The 18,540-nt window shown below is 39.0% G+C and overlaps 2 protein-coding genes across 3 annotated transcripts in view; one reads left to right on the forward strand and one right to left on the reverse strand.

Moving 5' to 3' along the window:
* Positions 1–18,540, reverse strand: part of LOC134225331 (nuclear protein localization protein 4 homolog) — a 74,890-nt gene that overhangs the window by 37,720 nt on the left and 18,630 nt on the right. The window lies entirely within an intron of this gene.
* On the forward strand, positions 1,383–18,081 carry LOC134219397 (uncharacterized). The gene is given in 3 exon segments (XM_062698119.1): positions 1,383–1,824; positions 13,075–13,578; positions 13,580–18,081. Coding segments are annotated over 3 exon segments (2,232 nt in total). The 5' UTR covers positions 1,383–1,815; the 3' UTR covers positions 15,299–18,081.

An 18,540-nucleotide genomic window follows, 5' to 3' on the forward strand; every position in this document is an offset into this window, starting at 1 on the left:
ATATATTTGATGAATAAACATGATTTCATATACTTTCATATACTTTGGATTTCAACATTTTTCACGTGGGACAACTGTACGATTTGAATGGGATGTATATATAAAGTAGAATAACCTCAAATAAAACATGGATTGGTAATGCATTAATTCATCCAAAATCCAGTTTAAATTATATCACATTCACACGATTCGATTTTGTTAGAAGCTGTATCATTGATTGTCGAGTAGAACGCAATGGTTCAGTTTCCATTTTTGAAAAAAATTAAATTGCTGAGTTGCCCTTCATACATGGAGATACTGGTGGAAATACATTTTAGTTCGATAATATTTCTTGAAAATTGGTCCAATCGTCCTTTTTTATTTATTTGTGAGAATTCCCAAAAGTATCTAAATTTTTCTATCTCCGTTCGATCATAGTACAGAATCAAAATACTTTTAAACTTAAAAATAAATTGAGGAATAGTCTGATTGCTCAAAGAACGATGCACCAACTAATGAATGTTGCTTCGCTCATTATCCTTCAAATATTCTTCGAAAATCCCTTTTCATGTTTTTTTTTAATTTTTATTTTCGTAGAAATTTTGTTCAGAAAAAAAGTTCGATTGTCGCCACACAAATGCTTGACTTCGCAAATTAAATTTTAAAACTCTCCTTGAGTTCAACCCTATATTAGCGTGCAAATGAGGAAACATGGAAACGTCAAGATATATTATCTTGCTGCAGTCTGAACACCTCGTAATAATTGGATACCCTCTCACTTAACAAAGTCATAAATAGCCCAATCTGAATAGGCTATTATATTTACATCCACTATTTGAACGAATGACTTATCCTTAGTGACATTTAAATAATGTTGTGAGATAGATATTTAGATGTCCGGTCCCCCGGGAGTATACGTTTTGCTTACAAATAAAGATTTCGAATAGCATATCTAATTATTAGCAACCCACAATAATTTATGTGAACATGCTGATAGAACAACAAAGCTCAAAATGTGGTTAAGTTCCAGCAGGAATGTAAAGCCACTGAAACATACATTTCTAAAAATACCGTTGTTCAACACCGACTGGAAGAAAAATAATAGAACTTCCTAGACAAACAGCCTCCTGATTATCTAAGAAACGGAAACAAAAACAAAAATAATTGTACAACAGCATGGCAAGACTTTCAATGAGTGGATGGACCATCCATAACTCGTTCCAAACGCGTGGCACATAACGAAATGAAGCCATCAAGATATGACGGACGTACAGAATCGTCGTGAACTCACGCAGAGTACGGTGAACCCCTTCCACCCCGACTGGATCGGAGAGCGAGAGTAAGCGAGCTCAGTCAGTCTAGTGAACTATCGCAAGTGTGGGTGGGCTTACTGGTCCCTACGATACGGAGCACGCATCAGCAGCCCTGCGTAGACCAAACTCGGTACCGAAAGCACACCCGCCAAGAGATGAAGACAGTCATGTTTTTCCCGAGTGCAAAAGCGGAAGATCAACAGATTAAGTGCGTCATTCACCAGCGCTACTAGGCAGTGCGGAAAGCTTCGTTCCACAACCACGTTGTCGTCATTGGTTCTCGCCGTCGTCGTCGTCGTTGGTTTGTCCTTTGGTGTCGCGCTGATGCATCGGCTCGTTGCTGTTTAGTTTTGCGTTCGCCCCGTTGAAAAAGTGCAGAAAGGGTGGAAAACCAGAAGTGAATTTTCACGCGAAAATTTTTCGGCCTGCAACAAAATCAGTGTGTAAACCAGAAACGAGAAGGACGACATGGAAATCGATAGATTCGAGTTAGGTGCTGTGGCCTAGTTGTGGTGCTGGTAACATGTGGAAGGTACGGTCGAAGACGACTTAAGAAATCTGTGTAATCCCGTGAACTGTTAAGGACAAGACGCTGTTCCTTTTCGTCTGAAATTTTGGAAAAGTATGCAAGGTTTTGTATTAAATGACATTTCAATGGTTTTCGCAAGACGCAATTTTTGCTGCTTATTTTGGAAACTACGACGAACATCGCGTTCATTTAAGGGGGCTCCTACAATGAGGCATTTCGTTACTTGTTATAAACTAGTAGACAAATTGTTCATTAACCAGTCCGGAACAGCGCTTTATATCGACGATCTGCTGGATTATGATTTAATCGACGAATTTCACAATATTGGTATTTGGCAGCGCAACAGCTGTGGGTATTGGTTTGATGGAAGCGCACGCGAGTTCACTGAAAATGAGATTTCAATTTCGATTTCGACGTTCGCTTTGACCTTCACCCGGAGAGTGGTGTCCGGAGCGCGGAGCGCGCGTGTCTTCCTGGCGCTTCACTCACCAGGGTTTATCGGGTGAACGACGCGATGACGTTCGGTGGTGCCGGCGATGGGGAGAGAATATATTCCATACAATAACAAACACTGACGGCGTCTGTGGTTAGGTGGATGGGTGGTAAATGCGGCTGTGACTGTTTGTTCTGTTTAGTCTCCGTGCCTTCCATAGGGCAAGTACCCACTCATCAACAACAAGCACCTGACGTGTATATGTGGCTGTAGTTGTTGCTTCGCACGGTTCGATTCAGTAGTACGGAACGGACTGCTATTCATGCTCGATACAATCAATGGGACATACGGTGAGGAGATATCAAATCGTTTCAACAAGTAGCTATAAAGCTTGAGCATTACCGGAGGGTACATTAGCAATGGTAAAATTGGATGTTTTGTGTCATGTTGTGGTATGTTGCGTCTCCATAAAGTGTCTTTGAAAAAGTAAAATCCGGTCAGTCCTCAGGTAACAGTTTAGGTTAAAAAATAAAAATAGAGAAGAATTCTGGATTAGTTCAGGACATGTGGAAACATATTCTAAAATTCCATAGGAAATAGGGTAAGACACGTATTAACAGCCCTGACCCCAGTTTCGCCCACCTACTTTGAAAACTTCTCTGCTACTCTCAAAAACTGGTTGTTGAAAACAGTTAAAGTTCAAGTTTTTTGTTCAATAGTCGTATGAAAGATATGATATTGAAAGCCTACACATAATCCGCAGATGAAAAGTAAAAGGGGTTTATTAACTACTTGAGCTAGGTAGCAGCAGCACAGATCGTATCAGCGCTGATAAAGCCTGTCGACGTTATATTTCGGGCAACCATCAATCAATACGATTTAAAAAAGCTTACAAGTTGCTGAGATGGACCATTCACGTGACATCTAAATCTCTTCGCTGTATGTGCTGCTTCCGGCATATTATAGCTTTCGTACAAATCGATGAAATTTCTATTGATTAACATTTTAATGGAACAGCCATCGAGTTTGTTTACGTTTTGCACTAAAAATGAATTTTTCACACCCGCGTTAATCTCTCCCATCTGCTGTCGTAGGGAGTGAACCCTGATATAATAACTGTCCGCCTGATAGTGTAAATATTGCAATTATACCATCAGGTGTAGTAGTTGTTGTTGAAATGTTTTTAAAAGGCTTCAAGTTGAATTTTGGCTAGAATGCAACTGACGACGTTCTTTTGCATGTAACATAATGGCGAACGCATGGTTGTTTGTTTATCTTAGCGGATTGTACTAGAAAGTTACGGGTGAGGTAAAAAAATTATAAATTGTTGAATTTAGGAGAACATTAAGAGATTTTGCTCAATTTGTTCATTGCAGCTCGATAAAGAAAAACTAATATTGAATTGTAATGGTTTTATTTTTTCAGAAATGTCCTACAAAATTATAAGATTTCAACAAAATGGTTCTATTAAAATCTTCCGAAATTGTATATGCCAAAATTTTATACAGTTTCTGTAATGTTCATATGCACAACTGTATTAAAATCTTTCATTAGCTTGCTGGGTGTGGTTTTTACAGCAAAAGAAAATGTTAGATTTGATATGATATCATATGATATGAAGTCATTTCACATATGTAATATCAAATAAATGAAATTGATTAACAAAAAGCAAAATCCAGCGGCGTCACGTGATCAATTCTTTAACCTGTGCACCGTTTGATTAAAGTTAAATATTTCGAGAATATAAGGGACATGGCACATCCAATATAAACGATTCATCTTCCAGCTTGTTTCCCATACGGTTACCCTTTATGTTTCGTCTATCTGCTTCTAAGCTGCATCCCATTTATCGAATTAGGTTCAAACTAAACTTAAAGTGACAGTGCGTTAAATTAAAAAAAAAATATCATGAGACATCTGATAGATAGATTCAATGTAACGGTATCTTTTAATTTCAAATCAAGTTATTTCGTAAAATGAGACGAGAACTAATTGTTATATGCTAACCAGAAAACTGAAATATATTAAGAATGATTAGACGGCTAATACACATTTGTAATGAGCATGCCATACATATCAGAAAAATGGGGTCTGTACAATGAAGTTTATAGTCTAAACGTTACTCAATCATTAATTATTCTATTTTGGTTTATTCCTTTGATGGATATTTTTTTTGGAAGGGCTGTTCTCATACCACGTGGAGAGATGTCGAACAGATTTGAATGTGTACTTCCCTCCATCGTGTGTACTTCTGCTCATGCAATTTTTCCAGATTTGTTTGAGCCATGGACATATACCTACACCTCTACCTCCTAAGTCGTCCACATGGTATACGAACAGATCCTAAATATTTTGGATATTGGATTTGACGAAAAATTCTTAAAAAGCCATAATCCCATACAACATGAAATATTAAAGACGCTTTTGTTCTGATGTGCTTATGGAAGATCCATCAATTACGTAACGCAAAAATTTACCTTTTTCAACCCCCCTCACTCTTATGTCACACTTTTTGCATGAATCATTTAGAATTTTTGTATGGATTGTCACACTTTGGGCATCGTAGAGTAAAATATAACGCGCCTCCATCGCAGCAATTCGGTTGCCTCAAACTTGTACAAAACACATGACAAATGCAAATCAAAATACACCCGATTCTGTTTTTACACGGCCGTGTAAAAAAATCCCATACCAAATTTTTGCAAAGTTGCTCCATTTTGCATGATTCGTCGAGAAATTATAAAACTTTATTTACACGGATTTTCGAATTTTGATCTGAAATCATTTTTCACACGGAACACATATCCCGTGTAAAAAAAGAATCGGGGGTATATGTTTGGATAAATATATATTTGGACAACAAATCTATCGAGAGTTTAAATGTCAGGGACAAAATTGGTATCTGTACAGTGCACGAGTGCCAAAAAAAATCGACTTTTCAAATTTCATAAACGGGTAGTGCTCAAAAGTTTCATCTCCTCGAAAAAAGTCCCTAAGCATTAGCATTAGCATTGTTACGGTGTAATTCGTAGATTGGACACTAGTGATACTCATGTTTTACTTTTGAGATCCTCATCTAGAATGCTATCAGAAATCAAGAAAGGGAGTGGTCCTTGATTTCAGTCTTAAACAAAAATAACAAAAGCATGAGGATTACTACTCCTGGCCACACCCATCTTCACCGTAACTAGGGAGAGGAAGGACGTGTTGATGTGGTACTTACTAAACGAGAGGCCACCGACTTAGCGACACTTTCATAAGTACCACGGAGTTGGATAATGATGAAGGCAATTAACTTTGATCGAACTTAACGAAGTCCAATTGAGCTGAAATACCTGTACCGTACAGGAAAAATTCGAAATCGATTTTTTTTTATGCCAAATGTCTTAGAAATGCATGAAACGTCGAGATCTGGTGTTAACTCGAAACATTTTTTTTTTTTGAAAAAAAAAAAGGTTTTTTTGGGTACATACCCGAAGAAGAAGTGGTTAATGTGGAAGACTACGAGGAAGAAAATAACGATAGAGCGAAGAAGTAAAATAAGGCTAATTTTTACAACAGTAAGCCCGACCCAAAATTGTATTCAATATACGGTGAGGAGGAGCAAGAAAAAGAACAAGACAAAAAATTCTTGGGATAATTTTCCGAAATTAAAAAAAAATATGCTAAATGTGAAATGCATAAAACGTCGAGATCTGATCGACGTTTCGACGTTTCATGCATTTGTAAGACATTTGGTATCAAAAATTATCTATTATCTAAGTCCCACAAAGTCATTTTTCTCAATTTTTTTTTCGAGGTTACACCAGATCTTGTCGTTTCATGCATTTTTAAGACATTTGGCATTAAACAATTTTTTTTTGGTTTCGAAAGTTCCAAAAATTTTGAAGTCCCAATAAGTCTATTCTTAAAAAAAATGTTATTTTTATATAACATCAGATCTCGACGTTTCATGCATTTCTAAGACATTTGGCATAAAAAAAGCTGTTTCGGATTTTTCCTGTACCCCCTCCCCCTGGAAAATTATCGTGTTTCAAAATAGTCAAACTTTGACCGCTTTGGTCACACACTTAACGAAGTCCGATTGAGCTGAAATTTTGCATAGGGTATTTTTTCGAGGAGATAAAACTTTTGAGCTTAGGGGCCCTCCTTAGCCGTGCGGTAAGACGCGCGGCTACAAAGCAAGACCATGCTGAGGGTGGCTGGGTTCGATTCCCGGTGCCGGTCTGGGCAATTTTCGGAGTGGAAATTGTCTCGACTTCCCTAGGCATAAAAGTATCATCGTGCTAGCCTCATGATATACGAATGCAAAAATGGTAACCTGGCTTAAAAACCTCGCAGTTAATAACTGTGGAAGTGCTTGATTAACACTAAGCTGCGAGGCGGCTCTGTCCCAGTGTGGGGATGTAATGCCAATAAGAAGAAGAAGAAGAAAACTTTTGAGCATTACCCGTTTTTGAAATTCGATGGTCAATTTTTTTCCATACATTCCATTGGCACCCTAGTGCACAGGTTACACATATGCGGACACGACGCCTCTGGCAAAATCATAAGATACGCACAGTATAAAAATGTTACAGCATATATGATGTAACAAAAAGGCTCCGTTCGATTCGACTCTTTTTTCCATTACTTTTTGAAACTACATGTCGTCGTTACTATGGAACTTGTATTCAACATTGCGTACAGGAAAAAGTTGGATGTAGGCTATTGAACACAAATATATGTGTTCAAATATTTACATAGTGTGTAATCTTCAGAATTTTCAACTGTGCGAAGTTCACAACAATTTTTAACTAAGGGGAACGCCCGTCCATTCTTCATGGTTGTTAAAAAATAGACAAGAATTTTGGCCTTCTACGTTTTACCCTAGTTAAGAAAAAAAAAGTTAATTCTACAATGCTTATTATTATACCATCGTCAGACCAAAACATTGTCGGGGTGTTTTCCTTTGCTGTTTTGTTTAAGGTGGTTAAACAACAAAGCCACAAATCGGCCATCTTGGAAACCACGTGTTTTTCTAGTGATTTTTCAAGAGCACGAATTGAGAAAACCTCAATGCCCACGGGTATGAAGCATCCGTAAACTGTTTGCTTACTCATGCTTAACAATCGACTTTAATTTCAGCATTGTACGAAAATTATTACGCTAGATTTGAACTTTTGACAATAGGAGTAGAAAATCGTGTGGTGAATATGAAATTCACCACATGGCTTGATTGTATAATCACCTTAACGCAATTTGCAGCTTATTTGTGAAAATTTGATTCCCTGGCGCAAGAAATAATTGCTTCTTCTTTATCATTGTCAGCTTCCCTTTGTTGCTCGTGTGGCGAGCACTTTGGTGCAATTTTGATTCTCTGCTCTAGTGTAGTCATTCGGAGAAAATATCCGAAATGCAATTTTGTACCACTCAAAGTATTTTGTGTTTACTATATATTGATATATTTTCGTGTGTATCTTGTCCACCGAATCTCAGTAATGTTTGCCGTTATTGATTGGTGTGATACGAGCGCGTGGCGACGATTCGCATAAATTTATTTGAATGTTATGTGGCGCCTTTTGGCAAATAGAAACATATGTTCTGTGCATATCATCTCTACTATAGTTAAAACTGGGATATTTTAAAATCCCAAATAATAATGGTCTTTGCCAAATGAATTATTTCTGATACATGCATTACCGGACAATGTGCATGTGTAAGAGTAGTTTTCACAAACAATTTGACGATCTATTTCTTATTATAAGTTTAAAGTGGTAAGTAGTGTACTGCAGTTAACCTTGCGAGCAAAGGCGTAGGATTGCCAATCCGGAGATAACGAGTTCGATTCTCGGTCTGGTCAAGGATGTGTTCGGGTGGAAAACCTTCTTGACTCCTTGGGCATAGTGTGCAATGGCGGGCATAGGAAAGCTTTCAACCAATAACTGAGGAATGCTAATAGAATATCAAATTGAAAAGCAGGCCAAGTTCCAAATTGGAATGTAGAGCCATAGCAGAAGAAGAAGCACTGTGCTAGTTTTTGACATTTTCTTAAAGTATGACGTGAAGAAAAATTTGTTTTTGTTGCCGTTTTTAGGCGAATGTTTAACCGAAGTTCCCCTGATAGAAAAACTATCGGTTTGAAAATACGCCTGTTTTAAAATTTCAAAATTATTAAACCTGGTAGTCAATTCTTTCGGCACCGTTGTTCTAATCTGAACTCCAGACAACAGAACAATAGTCTAGATTCGAACTAAAACTAGACCAGCGCGTCACCATGTGAAAATTGACGCAGCCGAATATTTTTTACCACGCCGATTAATGGGCTTCGCACCCTTTTGCCTTTCTCGTACAACGAAGCTGTATCATAAGGCTATCAATTCATTCCGAAAGCGATCTTTTTATATACCAATCGACTCATCTCGACCAACTGAGCAAATGTCTATTCGTACGTGCGTGTGTATGTGTGTGCATGTGTGTACAAAAGATGGAAAAATTGTAATCAACTTTTCATATAGTAATCCTTAACCGATTTTCTCCCAACAAGTTGCATTCGAAAGGAAGTAAAGTCTTGTTGATCGCTATTGAACTAGATAACAAACGGTTATTGATTTTAAAAGTTATAATTTTTTTTTGAACGACTTTTTCATGAACAGCTCCGAGAATGCTTCGAGGTTTTCCAATGGGAAATCTGTCCAAAATTTTATCGGAAACTTCCTCAAGAATGTATCCTAAAAATCCTTCAGGGTTTCGAACAAGGAATTCCTTTGCGAATTTCTTCAAAAATCTCTTCAGGAATTATTTTGAGAAGTCTCTCAGGTTCTTCTTTAGATTTTCCCACAACAAATCCTACAGGTAAGAGAAATTTTCTGTAAAATGCCATGAGAAATTCACTCTCGGGAAATAACTCCGGGTAATTTATAGAGAGATTTCTGGAAGATTGATTTTTTCCTGAAAAAATCCAAGAGCAATGTTTAGAAGAGTTCCTGGAGGAGCTCGTAGCATCAAAACTTGGAGGATTTCTAAAAGAATTTCTCAGGGATTTACTGAAAGAATTTACGGGAAAAAAGTTTGAAGGGTTTTCTCATTTTTTGGAAGAATTTCGGGGACGTAAGAAAATTTCAGGGAGAATTTTAGGAGCCATTACTGATGGATTTTCTGGAGAATTTCTGAGTCATTCCCGAAAGAATCTATTAAACATTTTTCTGCGCAGATTCCCAGAGGAATTTCCTAAAGATTTTTTTAGGAACTTTCGGAGGAACTCCCGGAGGAACTGCTTGAGCGATTCCCGGAGAAACTTTAAGGGGGACTCCTGGAGGAACTTCCGGAGCAATTTCCTGAGAAACATCCAGAAAATTTCCCGAAAAAAACTTCCGGAAGAAGCAACTGCCGGAGGAATTTTCAGAGGAAATCTTGGAAACTTTCGATGGAATTCTTTTAAAAAGTTCCCGCAGAATTTCCGCCGCCGTCGCCGATTGCCAACGGCAAATAAATTGAAATAAATAAATAAATTCGGAAAATAAATCCCATATTTCTGAATGCTTTGTAGACGATGAACGAGATGTGCTGCTTGAATACTAGTGTCGGATGACGCCAAGGTACAGTGCGAAAGCAGTGGTTTCATAATTATGAATTCGAACGGCTTCGATACTGCACCCAATGACGGAATCCCTTGATAGTTGTTCAGTTGATGATCAAAATCTGAACACAAAAGTAGTGGCAAATTGTTGGTTTGCTTTTGAGGAAAACTTCCGGTACGCTGCTTTGCGGATCTACGGATTATCTCACCAGCGTAGTTGACGTAGCAGCGTAGATCGTTTAAGGGAACGTTTCTTGCTGCAAAAAAAGACTTGTCTGTCATTCATCATTGCGTCACACGTTCGAAAACTTTTCAACAAAGACGCGGCGAAGTTCTTGAGCAGTTGAGGCGAAATCTCCATTCAACTTTTCATTGATGATGGCAGCCCGGATTACTTGCGTTAATCGTTGAAGTACTTTCAGAAGATTTTTTTTTCATTAGATTAGAATTTGTGCTCAAGCTCACGTTGGTACCGTGCAAAGTTTAACGATCAGGTTTGTTCTCGATAGGACACATATTGTAAACAAGTTTCTATTACTCATATACATCCAAATTCGGAGCCTTCTTCAGCCGTACGGTAAGATGCACGGCTACAAAATAAGACCATGCTAAAAGTGGCTGGGTTCGCTTCCAGGTATCATCGAATTAGCCTTATGATAAACGATTGCAATAAATGGTAACTTGGCTTAAAAATCTCGCATTTAAAAACTGTGGAAGTGCTGAAGAACACTAAGCTGCGTCCAGCCAGTGGTGGAAATCTGCGAACCTTACTCACAAAACGAGAAGTAGGCACTGCAAAAGACTCGCAAACATTTGTTTTGCCTTTTTCTTGCCTACCTACTACTCGCAGAAAAAACAAAAAAAAAAGAATCCCGAAAATGTTCGCGAAGCTTCATGAGTCATTCGCGTTAATTTGCCATTTGCCATTTAAGTCGTAAAACAACCTCGGAAAATGTTTCTCATGGATGTTCGAGCAAGAACACAATTGTTTATGGTTATTGTGTATATGTCAAGTCAAATTTATCCATTGTAATCGAAGTAATCACAAATACTCACGACCGTGAGTTTTATTCCCGAACAAAACACTGCACTGCCTTTTTTTCGGCTCTGCCCGTACTCGCGAACAAAGCAAGCGCCAGAAAAATGCAGGCAGTAGGTTCGCTGCGAGTGTGGCATTTTTGGTAGGCCCAATTACACTCTTTTCTTACTCGTGAAGCGAGTATTTCCACCACTGCGTCCAGCGCGCGATGGTTCTCGTTACCCCTTGTATTAATCTGGGTTAGCATGACGCCGATGTAGTTATCGAGACGTCCAGCGACACCGGCGTGATATTACGAGCGTTCAGAAAGTCACTATGCGCTGGTATTCACCGAATACCGTAGGTTGTAGGCCAAGTAGTACACACACACATACACACGGACCGACATACTTTTGCTCAGTTCGTCGTCCTCAGTTGATTTTGATATAACGTCTGAATCTCCTATAAAAAAATGGGTTCGGAAGTAAAATGATAGCTTTTCGGTATAATTTTTTTGAAAGAGAAAGGCAAAAAAGATAAAACAACATGAAAAGAAAAATTGGGACGATTACATTATGTGATTTTCATATAAAAAAGTAGGATTATATATTATAGATATTGTCCATGAATTGAATGGCCAATGAAATAAACGGGAAAATGAACTCGTATCGACTGCTGGAGAATACAACTAATATACGGGAGTGTGAATGTCATTGGAGCAGTCGCCCTACTTTCATTATCAATTTAATCCGTAATTAATTGTGGGACGTTATGCTTGATTGGATCCCAACAGTGACAGTACAATTATGTTCCGTCATTCTATCAGCTGAGCTATATTAAAGTGATTATAATTTAGACATGTCACGTTTCATCGTGTACACAACATCTCCATTTAATTGATATATTGATGGAGATACGAACGATTACCGATATCGCGGAATGAAAAATGAACGAAGCTAGAATAGGTTTCATCCAGTGCACTTATTATAATGCAGTTTGATTGATGATGGGTTCGCATGGAAGTAGAATTTAAATACTTCATCGAATTTTTACCAAACGAAACGTGTTTACCTTCAAAATGGGTCACGTTCCAATTCGTGAGAGGAAAGGAACAGATAAGTCAAATAAAAAATTATCTCCAAGCAAGCCAACGAAAATATTCATTTCTTGGGGGACTATCATCCCAAACTTTTAATCCGTCGTGACGATACACCTTTCTTTATTGTTTATTAGAAAGATTAGTTTATTAAAATAATAAGTTCATCACTAAACAGAGACCACTGAAGACGGCCTTCCGTTGAAGTAATACACAAAAAAAAACAAATCTCAAAATTATTGTATAAATCCTTGGCATATACAATTCTGCAAGGTTTCATAACACAAAATGTAAGCTTTTTATACAGATACTTTATAAGAATGATACAAAATTGTAATATTCCAATACAGTGGAAATTGCATTATCTCAACATTGTTTACAGTTTCTGATATGTTCTTATGCAGAACTGTATTAAAATCTTTCATCTGCTGGTTGGGTGTACGAATCTGCTTAATTACAAACTTTTTTGTGATGGATTTAAATGAAGAAATACTACTTCGTCTTTATAACAAGTTATGCATTCCGTTGAACAAACCCTAAAAATAGTTTCCCATGAAAAACGTTTTTAGATCCGATAACAGAACTACTGCATATCAAGTATATGTATAAAGGCAAAGAAAGTCTCTAATCGTCACATGAATGAAGTCCAAACTTTTCAATGCTTCTGGACTAATCGTATAAATAAAAATATTTGAAAACATGACAGCTCGTGCAGGTCGCTTTGTTTGAGACATGGGTGCAAACCGATGTCACACTGATGCCACTGACTGTATAGAGAAAACCAGAGCAGATAAGCGTTCATCGTTACATGGAACGATCACGATACCGTTGCTTCTAAACGATGCAATCCTTGATGAGCATGCAATCGAAAAACGAGCAAAAAGTTAATTACACACCGGAAGTAATGACACTTTTATTTCCTTAGGGGCAGAAGACCAAGTTTTTTTTCTTGCATGTAGGTTTGTGGTACGCTTGTATGAACTGCAGAAACAATAATTGGATTATTATTCGGTAACTCAACTTTTTTCTACTTAAATATATTGAATCGCCCAACACATGAGGGATTATATATATAAAGTTTCATTTCAATCCGTAGCCTTGCATTTGCTAGGAACTCAAACGATTTCTATTTTCATGCCTGTTTTCAGACAATGGACTTCACCCCGCTGCCATCGGAGTTGGAGGAGCTGATACTGTGCAGCTGCTGCCACCTGCCGTTCAACGATACGGATGCAGTGCCGAAGCTGTTCTCCTGCCGGCACTATTTCTGCCTGAAATGCGTCAACCAGGTGCTCATGAAGGGTACCGAGCTGTACTGTGTGCACTGCTGGAAGCGAACGGAGCTCAGCGGACCGGACATGAAGCCGGAAAATCTGCCGACGCATAATGCCATTCTGTACCTGTCGCAGAACTTGAGTATGATTTCGAGCGGAAGTGCCACTAGTAGTGGAGGTACCGCTGCAGGAACCAGCACAGGAAGTGTCAACGGTGGAGGCAACAAAAAGCCCCCCGACAAGAGTGGAACGAACGGAACGACGGCCACGAGTAGTGCCAGTAGTGTTATAAGCGGAACTAGCGCAACGAGTGTAACGAACGGAAACTCGGCTGCCAACGGGAACATCGGTTTAGGTAGTAATAGTGCAGGGTGCGGCTGGTGCTGGAGCGATCGGATCGGGAAAATATAGAAATAAGGGCGAAAACTGTATGACACACGCGATGCCGAATGCGTTGTGGTGTCTCAAATGTAACATAATCCTATGCCGAGCCTGTGCTAGCACGGAAGAACATCGGAATCACACTGTCAAGACCCAGGCGGAGGCACGCGACCAGATCCGTTCCGATATTGCATCGGATCTGCTGTTGATGCAAAAGTCTCTCTCCGAGTTGCAGCATTTTGTATTCAAGCAACGTGATTTCCTGCTCAAAATCCTCGAAGCATGTACAGCGTTGAAGACTCAGGTCGAAACTGAACTGATCAACCATCTGCCCACGTTCGAAGTGGCAGAAATACGAAGTAATCTTACAAAAGCGAAACTTTTCCTTAGCATGCTCGACCAGCAATCTCCGGCAGACGCGTACAAATTGTACGCTAATCTCAATATCGAAAAACAACGGCTACAGTCCAAGTATCAGGAGATGTATCTCCAATGCAAGCTCGACGATCTGATACAACACTACGGTATACTGTTTGACTTCGAGTTGATCAAACAAGCGCTATCGAACCTGAACACAATCGATCCGATCTCGTTCGGAAACGGTGCCATTGGTGGGCTGGGATTGACCGCCGGCGGTACCACTATCAATGGGCACCACAATTCCATACTGCTACTTGCCAATTACTGTATCTCGCAACTGTATTCACGCCACATTTTAACCACCAAACATCACCAACAATCGCAGCACATCGATACTAATACATTAGGCTACGCAATATCCTCCCCCTCGCAAACAAACCCCGGAAGCGGAGTCCCACATTCACCCAACCACAGCGGAATCCTGACGGGACCACCGGGGATGCCACAGCCTCCACACTCCGGATCATATGCAAGTCAATTGAACGATATGGCGGCAATCATCATTGCACCTCCCATGCACCAAACAGGAAGCCGAACCGATGGCACGAACTCGGCCCGTACGTCCGGTTCCGGTTCGACATACCTGAGTGAAATCCTCAACGGTAGTTCCATGCAGCATTTGCATCAACATTCCGGATCTTCCCAGCATCAGCCGCTGACGCCTCCGGGCCATCCCCTTTCCTCATCTTCCTCCAGCGTGGTTTCGCTAGTTCCTTCAACCGCACAGCAACAGGTACAGAAGCAAGTCCAGGCGGCAGCGGTCGCATCGTCACTGCTGTGCAATCCATCGCTGCACGTCTATCCGATCTACTTCTTCAACATCGAAATCAACGGCCAACCGTTCGGCCGGATTTTGATCGAAGTGCGCAACGACGTGGCCCCCAAAATGGCCAAGAACTTTGGTGCCCTGGCGTCCGGTGATTTGGGATTCGGCTACAAGGGCTGCAGCATCTTCCAGTGCTGGGAGAACGAGAGCATCATCACCGGGGACTTTGAGCTGAACAACGGCCGCGGTGGCCGGTCGGTGTTCGAGGAGGGATTCTTCATGCCGGACGATACCAAAATTTTGGCGATCCGTGGATCGGTTGGAATGCGCCGGAGCCAGAAGCGTCACGACAACATGGGCCTGGTCGGGTCCCAGTTCCGCATCATATTGCGGGAGATGCGCGGCTTCACCGGAATTTTCGCGTTCGTGGTGGAAGGGCTGGACCTGGTGGAGAAGATCAGCCAGGCGGGCGATTCGGCCGGGAAGCCGCAGAGCAATGTGCTGATTGTTAATTGTGGTAAATGGCAGTAAATGAGCCGCTGGGGAAAGAAGATTCGGGATTTTGTTTTCGGGGGATTTTATGATAGCTAGTGGTTAAGTTATCGATTGTCTCTTATTATCGTCCTTTATACACTATGTGGGTTATGATTTGTTAGTTTAAATACGTAGCTAGAAGCAGGCTGTTGTTAGATTTTACGTTTTTTAATGAAATATTCACTAGTTTCGAGTATTAGTGCATTTAGTTACTAAGGGCGTTACACCTTTTACGGATATTTGGCGGCTACCCTATCGTAGGGATATCAATTTGAGCTGCACGAGAGGGAAGTGTTTTTGTTGGGTTATAGGTTAGTGGAGTAGAGAGTATCGCAAATACGACGATCAATTTGAATTTGGTGTCTCATTCACGGTAGAAATTGTGATTGAAATTATTGATTATGAATGTTGACTAGAATTGAATCTGCCTAGAGTTCACGGGTATCTTAAAATAAAAACAGAAAACATGTTTAATAAAATTTTCTAGCAGTTTGTTCAATGCAATGTCTTCAGAAGCGTACATTTTTCATACATTCGCAGTCATTATTTGATTTATCGAAACTAGCAATACTTCAAAATTAATTTTGAAAAGTTTCAGAGTTTGCCCTTTCATATTTTTGCTAAAACTTGAGTCCTATGGAAACATTTGACTCAGACTATCTGATCTATGAAACTGCTCTTGCAGTAGAAACTATCCAATATTTAGTGAATCGCAAGTGACTTGGGCACTTGTGTAGCTTTATTCAAAACATTCCATATTGCACAATACTTTAGAAGCAGATCTAAAAATGTTTGAATTTTTTTTATTTGACTCCAAGCACACACTAATTCGCAGATTTTTGTTAAATTTTACAAGTTATTCAAAAGCAGAACTGTTAAGTATGTTAAAGTTCAATAAAAAAAATGAAAATTGGCAAACAGAAGCTACTATATTTGGTTTTTGTATGATGTGTGTGCAATACGTTCGAGTCAATATTTCGAATATGAATGAGGCACCACATTATGACGGTTAATAACTCTTTTCAATATTATTATTCCGTTGTTACGTTTTCTACCTGAAGGCTCCAGTTAAACTGGAGGGCTGGGCTGTGTGTAATAATGGCCAGTTGATGGCCTCAATCGGTAAATTATCAATCGCATTTCAGAGAATTACATATAGAGCATGATTTATGAAATAAAGTATAGATGTTCAAGTTTTAAACTACCCTATCCTAGTTGTTGAAAGACGGGCAAAGTTAATACTGAGGATATGAATACCAAATAATATAAAGCTTTTTAAACATCAACAGATCGCTGCTAAACAGTAGCTGACCTCCAAAAAACCATAGGTGGTAAAAGAAGAAGGCAAAAAAAAAAAACAAAAATAAATAAAATAAATGCATAAAAATTAGATTTGTAAATCGATGATGAAACGTAGAATGTAGAAATGAATCGGAAGCAGATTGTAGAAATTGAAGCGATTGGTCTTTTTTGTCTCGACGCAACACATATACACATCCGCAAACGTATTGAATTTATCCTCTCTATCGCACATATTACCAATCAATCTAGTTTTGTACAATCCGAATAAATCTGACTAAAGCGATCAAACAAACGACGGAAATGTTTGGGAAAAGAAGCAACTCTACAGGGTGATACTGTTTTTCATTTAACCTAGTTACCACGTAAACCATAGAGATTTCGAAAATGCGCGTAGTGCGACTTATCCTTTTTCTAGTAGAAAAACTGGCTGTATTTATACATATAAGATTGCGAAAAATCGTAGACAGCGGAACTGTTAATCCACCGAAAGCAAACGATCGATATGATTTCGTTGGTTTTAACCTGGTCAACATTGGTAGTTGCGAGAGCGAAGAAAGTTCAGCTTAGCTGAAGCAGCTTCTAGAAATGCTGCACAAACGACGTGTTTAGCATTGTAACTAAGAAAAATCAGATGGAAAAGAAAGTACAATAACTTGTGAAAAATCGTTATTCACGTTCGGAATGATGAAGCGAAATATTTAAAGCGGGATAAGTTTAACGGATAGAATAAGGCTATTTAAATCATACAATGGACAGTTCCAATATGTAAACAAACTGTAAAGTATTGATCAGGAACGTCAAAAAATAAAACAAACAAAAAAATACAAAAATATATACATATTACGGTGTGTGTTAGTGACGCTAATATAGTCAAATAGATACAAAATCCATGTAAGAAAGTAGTGACAAACTAAACGGAAAGTTGAATTATTAACGCTCCTTACCCTTCATACGCGGAAAACTGAAACACACACACAGACATCTAAAAAATACACAAATATAATGCAGCACTCTACCCTCTTACACACACAAACAAACATTGTTAAGAGCGAACGTGAAACACTTAACCCAAAAATGCACACACATGTAAACGGTGAGAGAAATCAGAAATACATATATCGTTAGAAATAGTTTATGAATGCGAAAGAAGAGACTGAATGTTTTCGAAAAAACGATAAAAACGAAACTGTCGGACTGCAAAAGCGTAACTAACTAACCGAAAATCATACGGAAACATAAACCAACCGCAAACATTTTACAAAACACAACCACTCGGAAATCTCAAATCGTATTTTGTATGAATCGAAATGCGAACCAAAGAAACACAAACACTTACACACATACATACCGAAACATTTAAACATGGCGAAAGGGATTTGTACAGAACGATGTCATTATTTCACAAAGTTAGTGTTCGTTAATTCGTCGAAACGGTCGAGTTGGTTTGATTATGTTTAACGGAACATCTCGTGGTGGTCGTGTCGGCACGCGTCAGAAATTTCAACGGAAGAAGAGCGGGGAATTGTGTCAAAGAATGTCTTCACAGTTTGGGTTTATTCTACGAGTAGAGTACGTCCTGGGATAGAACTGGCAAAGATGGAGAAAATGTAACGTCATATGCTTCCCGGCAATCACTGTCACGGATTGTCAGATGCATCCAGCAGCTTTCTCTGTAAAAATATTGCTATCCCATATAACATATTTTGCATGACTTCTGTTTTACGAAGATTGTCTCACTTTGAAAAGTATTTCAACATAGCCATGCAATTTAATATTGAACAGTGTGTTTGAATATGTGTTTTATTCTTGATTATGAAAATATTTATTTTCAAATTCACGAATTATATTTTTTTAATGTTCACACACTTTACATTTTTAATCGGGTTATCAGCAATTTTTAAAACTTGGCTTGGCCGAGATTCGCACAGCCGATCCTC

Source organism: Armigeres subalbatus, chromosome 3 (genome assembly GCF_024139115.2).
Source record: "Armigeres subalbatus isolate Guangzhou_Male chromosome 3, GZ_Asu_2, whole genome shotgun sequence".
NCBI classification, from domain to species: domain Eukaryota; kingdom Metazoa; phylum Arthropoda; class Insecta; order Diptera; family Culicidae; genus Armigeres; species Armigeres subalbatus.